Source organism: Falco punctatus (genome assembly GCF_963210335.1).
Source record: "Falco punctatus genome assembly, chromosome: Z".
NCBI lineage: Eukaryota > Metazoa > Chordata > Aves > Falconiformes > Falconidae > Falco > Falco punctatus.
This window is the reverse complement of record NC_137586.1, coordinates 29,808,829-29,823,326: the sequence shown is the minus strand read 5'-3', so window position 1 is coordinate 29,823,326 and position 14,498 is coordinate 29,808,829. Positions and strand designations below refer to the sequence as shown.

General features: G+C 36.0%; 1 protein-coding gene across 5 annotated transcripts in view; it reads right to left on the bottom strand.

Annotated features, from left to right (window-relative positions):
- Positions 1–14,498, bottom strand: part of SMARCA2 (SWI/SNF related BAF chromatin remodeling complex subunit ATPase 2) — a 120,204-nt gene that overhangs the window by 47,242 nt on the left and 58,464 nt on the right. For all 5 annotated transcript variants that reach the window (XM_080371465.1, XM_080371469.1, XM_080371467.1 and 2 more), the window contains 9 exons: positions 12,694–12,857; positions 10,911–10,977; positions 10,261–10,371; positions 8,525–8,767; positions 8,114–8,227; positions 5,978–6,085; positions 3,513–3,599; positions 2,545–2,591; positions 1,123–1,289 (listed from right to left, as the gene is read on the bottom strand). In XM_080371465.1, coding sequence (XP_080227591.1) covers positions 1,123–1,289; positions 2,545–2,591; positions 3,513–3,599; positions 5,978–6,085; positions 8,114–8,227; positions 8,525–8,767; positions 10,261–10,371; positions 10,911–10,977; positions 12,694–12,857 — 1,108 coding nt within the window. The remainder of the gene's footprint in view (positions 1–1,122; positions 1,290–2,544; positions 2,592–3,512; positions 3,600–5,977; positions 6,086–8,113; positions 8,228–8,524; positions 8,768–10,260; positions 10,372–10,910; positions 10,978–12,693; positions 12,858–14,498) is intronic.

Genomic DNA, 14,498 nt, shown 5'->3' with positions numbered 1-14,498 from the left:
TACCTTTTCTTCCAAATAAAGCATGAAGCAAAAAGTCTACTTAAAATGCTGCAAAAAGGATATCCAAAAGGACCTTAAATCTCACTTTATTCAAGGACCTTAAGCTCTCACTTTATTCATGCCATTCTTTATATTTTTCTTAAATCAATGCTTTTCTATTAAAAATCTATATTTTGATAAATGCTGCTGGCCCTATGTTATACTATAATGTGTGAGATAAATACATTAAGTAAAAATAATGAATATTTAAGAAGGTCAGTATGAGGCAGAGATCACCAACATGAAAGAAGGCAAAATGAAAACTTGTTTCAAGCCAGTTTAATCCTCAGATGCTATTTTTAGTTATTTTCCTTTCAATATTACCCCACTATGTTTCTAAAACATTTTTTCATTCAAAGGTAATAAAACATATCTATACATAAAGTAATCGAGGCTACTGACCTTCCTGTGAAATTCAGGAAGAAAATCACAGGTACTACTTTACCTGTCACTGAAATTCAGCTATCCTGTGGAGAACAGCAGCTGAACTTTAAACAGGCACAAGTTAATTAATTCCTTGGAATTTCAGCAGAACACTGGGATTATCATCTCTCATCATGCAAATACTTTCAGGCAACTTAGATAGTGACAACTCATTGGGACCCTGGATTTTAAACCTTGTTAGAAAAGAGATCAGCCCCTAAACATCAAATCTCTACATAACCTGCATTCCAGGAACAGACCTCAGTGTATGTCAAAACAATCCCTCCACTGAATGGTTTGCAGGTTAAACAGATGAAAGAAAACAGTCAAAGAGCCAGGGAGATGGAGAATTAATTAAGATCAACTCTGCCAAGAGAGGCAGAAGTACATCTTCCTCAGTACCTTCTCTGTAGGAACAGGGAAAATTCTAGTAAGCTGCAGCTTAAGAGTCTACCGCCATAACTTCAAGATACTACCCTTGCAGACTCTTCCTTCATGGATCTGTCAAATCATTTTTTGAACATGTGTACACTTTTGTATAGTCACATCACAGCACTGCTGTGCTAGGAAGACACTAGGAAGAGAACCCAGGTCTTCCATGCCCAAATTACTGAAGCATGCTACCTCCTTATTATTTATCCTTTTTTTCATTTAGCTTACCATCAAGACGCAGGTAAAGGAAATTTCGAAAGGCAAAGTAGTCTTCCATAATGGTCATAAGTGATGTCATTTGACAGAAAAGAAGCACACGATGGTTAGTAGCTCGTAACTTTGGTAGAATACGATCGAGTAGCTCAAACTTCCCTGAGGCCCGATAAAGTTCAGCTCTGTTGAAGAGAAAAAGCACAGCAAATGCCAGAATAAGCTTGCATTTAGAAAAGTTTTTAATCATTATCATGTCAGAGTATAACAGAAAGATGAATTTACTTAAAATAAAACTAATAGCACTTTTCTCTCTTTAAACTGTTTATATTGATTAAAATAAAAAAATAAACACCTATGTGAATTCCTGTTTGCAAAGGATTTTTCTTCAATTATGAAAACTGTGTGGACTTTCAGCCACACAGAATACCCTCCTTTATGAAACTAAATTCTGTTTCATTATTTATCTAAACAGACATTATTTCTCAGCTAGATAAGCATTTTATCAGTTAAGACATTCACCTGCTAGTTTTGCTTTCAACTGGCATTTACTGCAGCTGTAAGTTGTATTTAATCAGGCACATTAGAAACAATTCCCTTTCCACTCAACTATGTACATGAAAGTGAAATATTCCAAACTTAACCAATGTACAGAGACAATGGGAAGAGTCTGACAGAGGATATACTACTCTTCAGCCATATATCCTTAGTAGTCCTGAACAACATTTGGTTGCTTTGATTAGCTGCTCTTCTGTCTTCTATGCAAAACAAGACTCTTAGGAATGAAACTGAACTCATAACTGAGAAAAGTAAACAGGTTGTCTAAATCAGCATCACAGCAATATGCTTTACAAAAATAATTTTCACACAACTTTTTTTCCAAGCTTAAGTCTGTACTCTCAAAATATGATTTATCATTAGCAACAGTACACTGAAGTCCACAAGACACATGGCTTTCTGATATGCAAACATATGTAATCAGCAAAAGACTAAACTATTCGGGAGACAAGTGGTCTCATACACTAGTTAAGGAAAAAAAAAAGAAGTATCATTAACACCTGAACAGGAAGGGAATCACATGGCAGATATACACCTTTCCTAGAGAAAGCATTAAGTTCTAGACAGTTGCACAAAGTGCCAAGGACAAAATTTAAATCTATGTAATTTGAAATAATGGAAGAAATGCTGCTTTAATTTGGAATAAAGATGGTAAAGAGGTAAAAGCAGAAAGCAAAAATAACAAGAAAGAGAAGAAAACCCCAACTGATACCTCTGAAGAGTCATTCCAAAGAATTTCAGATGCTATCTAAGCTATTCCAGTACAAGGGTATGTGCCTTGTATGTGTACCTGTAAATTTTTAGCATGTACCTTCTAAAAAAGTAATGTGATACACTAGTTCCAATACAACATTATGAACAGGAGGAAAAACTGAAAGTTACCCATTGATGACACCATTTGAGTAGCCTAGGTGTTCAGCGAAGGACTCCTGCAGAGTTATACGAAATAAACAGATTATTATGAACTACAAAGTAACCCAAAATTATGCATTTTTATATCAATTAAATATATGACTGTTGGGGCTTGAGTTCCGTTATGTTCACACTTTTGGAATCTACCTTGTAGCAACAGTGCTCTACTTAACATTTTCCTGTACTACTATTTTTTTAAATTCATGGTTTGCAGAAGTAACTTCCATCACACACAATTTACCAGTTTACAAACAGTGTAGAAACTAATTAATTTATACTAATTACTGGAAGATCCATTTGGAAATCACTCAGTTTAATTAGTTAGCACACAAGAGAACAAAGAGTGAAAACTACAATGATAATACATCACAGTAGGTACTTAATTATTCATTTCATAAATGTAGTTACACTCCCGATATTTATGATGCTTTCTATCTTTGCAGATATATTATTACATTTATGTACTTCGAGTCCTAATGAGAGATACTATATAGATAAGTACATTTTTGCTGAAAAAACAAGGTGTATAGCGTAGGACAATTCTGGCTGATACTGTAAAAGATTAGCAACCTGCTAATTACAAAGATCCTGCACATGACATTTGAACTAGAGTCTCTACATCATAGATCAGGTCTAAGTAGAGATTAAGTCGCTCTGGAATGTCTTAAGTTAAAAAAAACCCTTCATTTTTTAAAGGTGATGTCTCCATAAGATTAAATGCTTTAAAACTAGACTTCAGATTGCCAACAAAAAATTGGCGGTTGGTCCATTTGTTTCTAAAACAATGACCGTAATGACTTTTTCAACTGTGTCCTTTTCAGCAAAAATGATGTGGACAGAGATGTCCCCTTCCACACACATAAGCTTCAGCTGCAGTTTTCTATTATGTTAGCCTTCTGCATAAAAACAACTCTCAAAATCAAACCTGTCAGTCTTACCTCAATGTGTTGAAACATGTATGGGTGATTGCATATCTTTCTCAATTGCATGATAGTGTTCATCAGAGTTTTTGCCCCACCTTTTCCCTATGGGTACAAACAATCCAAATTAAATGATATGTCTAATTTCTCAGCTAATTAATGAAGCTTTTGAAAGATATTTTACATGCAGGCATAAAAATGCTTCTATCCCAAGCCTGAACACGCATCACTGATAAAAAAAACCCACCAAATAAAATCTAAAACAACAAAAAACCTCAGAAGCTACTGTGCAGTTCTCTTACTGTATAAATTCATCTATCATTAAGGATGCTCCATAACAAAAAAGGAAGACCTGAAAAATCCACAAAGTGCATTATGTACCTACCTGCAGTATTCACAGTGGGAAGTGGAGCATCTACTGTCCTGTACACTGCTTATTTGTACTGTTTATTATGAAACGGTACAAACTCCATCAGGTCTGAACCCTCTAACAGGAAACAATTCTAGACGAATGCCTTTCAATTCTACAGTATCTCCCCATCTGTTAACTGGATATGTAGGTTTACTCTTTCCAGGACAAGTAAAACACAAGGCCACAGGCAGCTAAAAAGCTAGAGATAACCAAAGCCTGTGAGTTACTTGAATATTTACAAAGTATATTCTCAAAACCTACTCTACAGTGAAGGTTTTTTAGAACCAGGACAGACTTCACCCAATTGTGCTAGACTAAAAACTGGTGGATACAAGTTTGAGAATATTATATCATATGAACATCAACAAAAACTTGTTGCTTTCAGATGCCATTTTGCTTTGCTATGATTTTATGAAAATGTAATCAGTGTGACAACAATATTCCAAGCTTACTGCATGACTATTTCAGATTTATTTTAAAAATCTCAGCCAAAACAATCTAGCAATCTCCAATAGTAAAACTACAGGAAAAGTACACTGTTTGATCGTATTATATACTAGTAACATTATACTTTTTCCTGGAAAGAACAGTGAAATTGTAACTTCCATCTAGAGACTTTACTTTTGAAGGGGGTACCCCACACATCTAAAACTTGGGGGTTTTTCCTTTCAAAATCTCCCTAATTTGGCCTAGAATGCAGTTCAATTTTGTTCTAAGATTAGGTGACTTCCTAGAGCTTCCCAGCTTAATGAATTCTCTCTAGTCTGAGCTGGTGCCAGGCTAGAGCTGCAGAAAGACTGTTCGTAACACAGTAGTTGTTTGATCAATGAAGCCAAGCCCCTCTGCTGAAAACAGATAGCATGGATAAGACAGCCTGATGAAGCAGTTAAAGAAAAAAGAAAAAAAAGCAAGCAAGAAAAAAATTTTAGATGATTGGGGAGAGGGAAAGTAGAAAGAGGTGTTCAGAAGACAGCAAAGTCAATTTGAAGTGGATAAGCAAAAAGCTGGGTTGAGAATCAAGTCAGGGAAAATTGACAGAAGATTGTGAGCTGGTGAAAGAAAGGAAAGAGACCAGAAAGAGAAGGAAGCAGAAGACTCCGTTACAAAATGAGATTTGTAGTACAAAAGTAAAGACATCAAACTACAGAATTACATTAAAAATACAACAAAGGAACACAAATGAATGTTTACAAAGTGCTTAAACTATGAAGATGAGTATTAATATCCAACAGTAAGAATCAGCTTTGCCTGGAGTTTGAAAAAGCACCAGGAAAGGAAACAATTTGACTGCACATAACAAAACAAAACAAGATACTGAATAAAAATGTAACCCATTGTACCAATGCAACCTGCAAAAGGATCATGGAAAGAAAGTATATGATTGCAGTGCAACACATAACAGGGTGCAAACACATACTGTGACACACCAACTGTTCTGCAGCGCCTATTCAAGGTATTTTACATTTATTATAATGTGGAAAGTATATACACACAAGGTGATGAATGGCAATTTGTTTATATTAACTGGATCAAGTCCCATGATGGTATAATCAAAATTTACTAACACGTAGTCTAAATCTGACTACAAGACTCTGAATCCTACTGTTCTCTTAAATAACTTTGTCATTAACAGATCTTACAATATGAATGCAAGCATAAAGCCCTAGCTGGCTGAAACAAGATTTACACTGAACTAATAGCTCTTAAAGATAAGATGAATAACCTTCTGTAGTCTGCATTGCCACAATCACAATTATTCAGGTACATTACTGGATCAAACTTGGCTAAGGGAAATGCTGGCTTTTTTCAAACATTGACTGTTTGCAGAATGCCATTGTAACTACAGTGAATACAAAAAGCATCTTTTCCTTCTGAACAGAAAGCACAAGCTGCAGTCTTCTAAAATAAAAGCATATCTGATAGACATTTCTTTTCCCATGACAGATACCTGCAGTATCTGTCTATAGACTTATAGAATAAGTCTACATACTTATTCTATAAAACAGAAATCATATTAACATGTTCAATCATAATACATTGTTTTCTACATGGTTTAGTCTTTCTTTTGTACCTTCTTGTCTTTTTCAGAACCATCAGTGAGAAGGATTCCCTTGGCTTGCATGTGACGGTACAGGATCTTCTGAAGAGCTGACATATCACATTTGATCACATATTCCACCTAGTGGGAAAAAACAAAAAACCAACCATAAACACACTGACATGTTAGTAGGATCTCACTGCAGTTTCTTGTCAGCCTAAAACAGAAACCAAAAAACCTACTCATCTTTCGTCTGTACCCTAACACCACATATGATTTCAGTGAGCAGCAATCCAACTGCAACCACAGCAATGAGTATCTCAAAAGATTCTCTGTGAGAATCATAACCACTATGAGACAGTTGGATCCTAAGAACGTAACTGCAGAATTGCCAAATATATTTTTTTCTCATTCTGTAATTTTAACAATTTAAAAAAATAATTAGAAAGTAATTTTGTTTTATTTTACATTTTAACTTGTTATTAAAAAAAATAAAATTATGTTTAATAACCTGTGGACTTTATGTCTGTAAAGCATTACAAAAATATCAAGCAAACCATTATAAAAATATCATTTTAAAAAAATTGTATACCTAGTAAATAAGCATCCCTTACAGTATCTAATTAGCATTATCCTTACCTAGGTTGGCATAGAAATATGCCATTTTCTCAACATTAGCTAAAACCTCAGGGAACAAAGTACTGTATGATCCTCACATGCAGTTTGACTTCTTGTTCAGCTTTGTAAAACTCTATTTATTACAGCAGGTTTTGACTGCACACTATCTTTAAATCCAGTAATACAGACTTCATACCCCAATTTAACCCATTTTTTCCTGTTATTCAATTTCCAGATTACAGCCACTATGTTTTTAATAAGTTATGTAAAATAAAAAGTCACGTAACAAAGCCACACTAGTGGCTAGAAATCTTTCAAGTGGTGACGAAAAGAAAAAGCATAAGCTTCCTAATGTTTAATAAATACATCAAATAAAAATTATCAGGTTTTCTTCTCAGAAAGACAGGAGGATGAACTCATTAGAGAGAAGTGACTATTCCTTCATTGGCTTCTTTAACAGGCTTTGGTCAACAAGTTCAGTCCTCATGGTTGTACTAACTGCCTTTTTCATAAACAAGATAATGGAAACAAAAAGAAACATGGTCCCCTGAGTACCAGTGTTTATGCAACTTCTAAATCCTCCTCTTCCAATGCCTGTTAATGGATTTATCAGATACAGTGCCTCTACCTGGCAGAAATTTGAACAGAAATAAAGATTTCAGCAATATTTTTAGAAGTATGTTTCATTCTGAAATAAATGCTTCTGAGGATACTGAGAGTCTCACACTCAAAGGAACAGAAAGTCACAACAGTAGAAGTGTTCACAACATTATAAAGATGAGAAAGAATTTTTTTAAAGCCTTTCTTTGAATACTGTCATTAAGCATCTCTACAGAGCTCTTCATGCAGCCAGTGTCAGTCAACTCATAACAAAACTTACAAAAATTTCATTTTGGCATGGTTTTAACCAAGTTGACCTTAGCATCAATTTTTCCCTAGACCACCTTCAAATTTACTTGTTTGTTTAGTTGCTATTGTTATTCTGGGAAGGGTGAATGGGAGAAGTGATGCAGGATTGCAGAGGACAACAGGGTGGGGTGAGATGAGCTGCCCAGAGATAAAAACAAGGACCTTTCAAATCAGAAAATGATTTTATATTCCAAACTAAAAAGCCACTAGTTACAAAAAACCTGTGCAATTTCAACAAGACACTTCACACAACTCCACAAATATCAACATAGGATCAAGTTCTGCCTGCTTTATAAAGTCCAGTAGGCCTTTAGGAATTTCAGTGAACTAGCTAAGGGAGCAAAGGTTCTACCCAATGCAGGGATGATGGGACAAGACAGAATCTAATCGTCAGTGTATGGCTGGCTCACAACTTGAAACCAGATATTAGGGAAATATAATTGTTGCATGCTTTATATGGATGACTACAAACAGAATTAAAGCTGTAAGACTAGTGAGGAATCCTGAGAATGCAGAAACTTCAGGTATTCAGGCTTCCTCAGTGGCCAACTTTCTTTGCAGAGTTATAAACAAACCACAGGAACATTACATAATGCTTAAAAAAACTATTAAACCCCTTCCACAACTCCTCTCATTGCAAACCTTTTCTGGCAGTTGAGACTCAACCTCTTTCTTCAATCTCCTCAGCAAGAAGGGTCGGAGCACTTTATGGAGACGACGGATGATCAAAATAGTTTCTTCTTCATTTAAGTCCACCTACAAAAGTTTATAGAAGTCACTACGTGGTAACTCAGTATATTAGGTAATATCTTTGCTTATATGACAGGTTAAGTATGTCTGATAATTGCTTGCATGTTACAAGCAAACCAACTCATAATATTTTAATATCAGAGAATTGATATTAAAATTTTCTGGCATAAAAAAGGTGGCTTTTAGTTATGTTAATTTCCCAAGTACCAGGGAGAGTTCAAACACTAATCCTTCTGTATAAGCTCCTTTCTGTTTTACAAAAATAGTTTGCTTCTAATGTTTTAAAAAAAACTGCTACAGTACCCTTTCTCCAGTCATGGCAAATGGAGCATTGAACCACTGTTCAAAGGTGCTACAGCTCTTGAAAATGGTTGGGAGGAGGAAATTGAGAAGAGCCCAAAGTTCAGGCAATTTGTTCTGCAATGGAGTCCCAGTCAGCAGAATTCGCCTAGGGGCCACATAGTGAGTATTCAAGACCTGAGTCAGCTTGCAGTGATGGTTCTTCATTCGATGGCCTTCATCTACTATCATGTATTTCCATCGAATCTAAAAGAAAAAGAAAAATTGGCAAAGTCAGATCAGGTCAGACTTAGTCAAATTCCTCCCAACAGGCGTAGAACAATAATACTTGAAGCCTGAGACATCACTCATTCTCATTTATGAGAAAAGCCAAATCAAGCATTAGCTAAGTACCAGTGCCCTTGCAGCAAAAATAGGAAAAAAACATTAGGTTTGCTGGATCTGATGATGAATTCTGATTTGAATTGCTCCAGCAAACAGCAGATTCCTCCCATTTCTGGGAGAGAGATTAGGGTGATTAGCTAGCTCTTCAAGAATATGATTCACAGGGGAAGAAAGAGACCACATGAACTCCAGATGACCTGTCTCCAACACAAACTTTGACAGGAGACAAAACCATTTCCAGAAAAAAGAACTTCTCACAAAAACCTGCAACTCTGAACTTTGTTTTGTTTCAGCTAATCCTATGTTTTTACTCAAGAAGGAAGCTGCATAATTACAATCATCTCAAGTTACTCAGTTTATTCAGTCACAGCAGATGTTGAAAGGAAGTTGCTCAAGCTCTCTGTTATCATGTGTACTAACTACATGGGCAGTAAACACATGTGCCACACTGACATATGCCTAGGAAAGTCTTGGTTTGTACTTTCACAGGTGCTAACTAATTCCATTTCCCAGGAAAGGTTGAATGGCATAGTGCTGTCCTTCCTATCTTTTTAGGAAGAGTTGGCAAAAATGATAGGGGAAGGAAAACTCTGCAGTCTCAAACTGTTCTCAGGTGTTCAGAATTATGCTAAGAAAATGCACTGCCTTTGCATGAGAGACGAAACATGAGTAATGTAAATATGCAGTATGTAATAGAGTGAAATAAAGTGAAAATGAAGAACAAAGAAACAGTAGGAGCGTATGGTTTCTCTGTGTGTCAAAATGCCTCTTTAGTCTGCTTTGTGTGCACATAACATAGTCTTAAAGTACAGCAGATTTCAAATTAATTCATTACAATTGAGGCACACCTGTTGACACTTTGTGAGCCTTTAGGAACTCAGCCATGTGTGGTAAAGACTCTGGATACCAGACTGATGATACAGGTAACAGTCATTTGGGTAAAAGTGACCACACAGCGGGAAAGGCTCTAATAAAAGTGAGCTTCAAGTCAGAAACAATGTGGAAAAAAAAAAAAAAAGTCAGGACTGCAGATTAGGTAAAATGCCATTAAGCAGAGCGTAGAAAAGCAATGTTTTTCCAAGGACTGGCAGGTATATAGTACTGACAGAATTACACAAAGGAATTACTGTCCTGGCCACATTCAAGGAAATTCTGATGTTTACAGGGAGAAGAGCTGTGACTGAGAAGTCCAATCATAAACAGAGTAATAGAAAAGTAAATGAAAGGTTTCATTTCTGTTGAAGGACAGAACAACAGCTTAGGACTTCCCTATAAAACAAAAATGCATTTTGTGCTAGGCACTATTTCAACATGTTTTGAAGGTCTTGCTGCTAAGAGATGACAGTCATTATTACCTTGGCAAGGATATGTTTGTCCTTTATTATGTACTCATAAGTAGTTAAAAGAACATTAAATTTTCCACTTCGAAGCTGAGGAACAAGCGAGCGGCGCATTGCAGGTGTACCCTAGAAGAGAGAGCTAAGTGAATAGTTATTCTTTCTTCTAATGAAGAAAGTATACCATTTTTATGAATTAGCAGATAAAGAGCAACCACATGAACTTGTAATCCTACTACTGCAAAAAATACATCAATGCATTCCAAACTTCTTCAGAGTACTTTCCCTAAACAGCTACTAGACTGTAGAGCTCTGTTTATGGGGCACTGGAAACATGTAGCTAGCAGTCTAGCCTCCTTACAAACTGCTTGGCCATAACACTACTATAGTGAGCAAAGAGCAAAGTATTCAGCGATGTATAAAATGTGAAGCAGATATCATTTGTATTACTCTTATCAGAAGCCTTGCAATGTGATAATTAACAATTTGATTCTGCACTTCACTACGTGAAAGTAATTACAGTTTATTACAGTCTTATGATACTGCTTAGTACCTGATATGCATGACAAAACTTTGCTAGCAGTTTAGAAATGTATGCAGAGGCAGTGTTAAAACTGGCTCTATTCTCATTCCTTCAACTCTATAATCAGATAAAAAGCAAATCAAACCTTGTAAGATATCTTCACCACAGAAGGAGCCCATTTGTCAAATTCATATGTCCAATTGGATAAAGTCCTATCATAGAGATAATAAAGAAAAGGTAATATATTTCAGCATTGGCAGGTAATACTTTATAAATGTTTCCAAGTGTATTTTCAAAAATGCATTTTATATACTGTAATAAAATACAAGCACCTCTGAGAAGGTAGTAAACAGAAAAAAGTGTTTTCAGCTCACATTCAGGGGCCTCTTTGAAAGCAATTCAGAGTAGTATTTTGCATGCATCTTGGTATTTTGGAGCATATTAAAATGATAACAAAGGAACAAAAATCAGATTTTTAAGTTCTTTTATACTACCTATCATCCAAAACCTGATGTTACAATTTTTCAGATACAGCCTCATGAAGTTGATTAGTTCATCTGTGTTCTACTCAAGTAAAACCACTCATAATGCCACCCAGTGCCACTATACAGGTCTGTTTTTGCACAGTGTTTCTGCTGTTTGATCACAACAGTTAGGTTTTAATAGCTAGGCTAGTTGTTATCATGATATAGCAGCAAAAAATAGCTTTGAGTTTTTTCAGTTGCTTGCCTTGTTTTCTTTTAATTTCTCTTACTGGACCTGTGATGACAACAGTGCCAGCTATTAAGAAAAGGCAGGGAAAGGCTGCTTTTAAAATACATACAGGAAAGTAATTTCTGCTGCTTTCTTTTAGAACATAAGAAAAATCATTACCAAGAACTTAAAATAAATCACATTTTTTTACTGTGCCCATGTGAAATCAAATATGAATAACATTTCCCCCTTATTTTTAATTTTGTATTACTTGTACAGATACTTCTTCTCCCAATCACTTCTTTTCACACTAGATCTCATAATTTGTATTCATATAATTATGCATAGCTGTGGTATTTATGTTAGTCAATCAGTTACTACTGCAGCCAGAAGACAAGATACCTCAAAAGAAATCAAAAGAGATGGCCACGAATAAAGTTTATCCCAGTCCTACAACACATTTGCACGCTCAGCACAACTAGCAGACAAATTATCTAACAAAAGGCCAGGGAGCTTCTGCACATCAATCAAGTCACTTACAAAAATATGCAAACAACCCCTCAATATGCTGCATCAGTTTTATAATGCCTGACAGTTTTTATTTTAAACACAGCACTAGAAATCACTAAAACCCACACCTCACCTTTGGAGAAAGGAAAATGCATTAAGAGAAATGTATAAAACAAGCAGCATCTTGGAAAGCTAAGGAAAAGCAAAAGGTGGAAGCACCATAAACAATCACGAACTGGACACCTGACCAAAGTGTGAGTATCATTCACCAAAGCTACGTCCCGGGCTAGTTAAACAGTACTTAAAAGATCATCCAACCTCATTAAAGCATGACTACTTGGTATCATCAAGGTGCCAGTTGTTTAAAGAATTAAGCAACAGATTTTTAATATCAGTTATAAGTTGTATGGGGAACCGCACGGTTGTAATATGAAAAAAATATCCCCCTCTTGTGGCTTAAGAGTGAATTACAGTAAATTCACTACGAGCTTGCGAAAAGAGTGGACAGAAACTGATGGCATCAAGCGCTTTATCAGCCTTCTGTTCACCCTTCCAAAGCCAGACAATTACGTGAAAAGAAATGTCAAAGTAAACATTGACTACATGCTCAGTGTAATGCCACTGTGCATCTCTGGTAGTATCATTACTTGAAAAACAAGTTGGTGTATTCAGAACACACATCTGCAATGCTTAGAACGATTAACAGAGAGGGAACCTTTACTTACGAAAGAGGAACAATGATGAGATAGGGGCCATTGAGTCTTTTGTGCTCCATCAGGTAAGTGATGAGTGCAATAGTCTGTATTGTCTTTCCCAGGCCCATTTCATCAGCTAAAATTCCATTCAGATTGTTATTATAGAGCGAAACCATCCATTCCAGTCCCTGGAGCTGAAATGAAGAGCAGTAGTTTCAGTTATTAAAACCCACACTAATTAATACCAGTACTACAGAACCAAAGTTCTGATGTCCCTGCCTACTTAGATGTTCAATTTCCTTTAATACTACTATATGCACAGGGATCCCCAGCTATCTTAACACCTTCCCGCCACAAAAAAATAAAAAAAAACACCAAAAAAACCAACCCAAACAAAAACCACCAAACCCAAACCACAAGAAAAAACAATAAAACAAAACAAGTTACATTTCTTGTAACAGCTATATGGAAATCATCACTCCTGTTTAGCAAAGCCCATAATATGAAGTCAGATTTCATAGATGGAGGTTTTTGTGTACTGCATACAAAGCAACACAGGCACTCACATGTAAGGCTGATAAACACTTCACATTATAAGTTTGTTCTTCAATTTCAGTACTAACACATGTATTACTTTCTGTGTGTATTTCATGGCATTTCCCTGTGTCAATTAAAATCTTTCAAAACCAAACCCATCAAGTCTGGGATGTAAGCTTCACACTTGCCAATTGCATCACTGGTATGCTAAAACTCATGGAGCACATCCATTTATGTCTGCTGTCCAGACCTTCACATGTCAGAGTACGCCCCCTTTGTTCAGTTACACCTTCTGCAGAAAATCCCAGAGCCAGAAGGAAGCCAGAGTACTGTAGCTAAGAAATGTCTACATAACAGAATTTCACATTCCAAGGAATACTGCTAGAAAGCACTGACTCGGATCATTCCCTTGTCACACAGACTTCCACATATCTGTGTATCTCATTACTGATGCAAGTGCAAAGTAAGTGTTTGCTTCTAAGACCCAGACTTCTGCTGTGTCCCACACGTGGAGAGAGAAGTAAATTAAGAAGCCTAAGAAAATTCAGAGAGAAAACACTATATGCTTGAAGTAACCTATTGCTCCTATAAGAGAGTATCCAAAATAATGTTGCCAATTTACTAGCTCTATGTACATTGCTGACTGATTTCTGTTTAGTTATGAAATACTCAGGCCACCAAGAGTTTGTTCTGAATTTGTTCTGCACCTTTATGTCCCACTTTCAAAGCAGTTTAAGAATTGGGAATAAGAAAACTGTCTCTTCTATGTCATTGAACTTTCTCCACTGACATACCGCTATGAAGGAAGAGACAATCTGACCAAACTTGACAGTAAGAAACATGGAAAATCAGAAAAAAAAGTTGAAAAGGAAGAAGTATGTAAAATCTAGAGGACAGGGAAATACAAGGAGTGAAGGAGAGAGTCACAGAACAGTCTCCTTAAGAACATTCTTGCTAGAACCAAAGCCAAGCCTCAATGCTCCTGACATAAAGCTCCTTAGACAAGTCTACCTTTTACCTCTGGTGCAATCATATATAGAACAGACACCACAAAGAACAAATCTAATTATTCAGTTGCTAGATATCATAGTGAGTAGTCAAAGGACCTGCTTTAACTGGCATGCCCTGTATGAGTGTCTGTGTAACTGCATTTTATTTTGCTTTGTGGCACACAGGGAAATTGCATTGCAAAACACGGATCTGCATAATTTAAGAATATTTTTGTGCTCCATAAGAAATTACAATTTAGGAAGTAAAGGAATTACCACAATCTTAATTTCCCATCCATGAGCACTTTA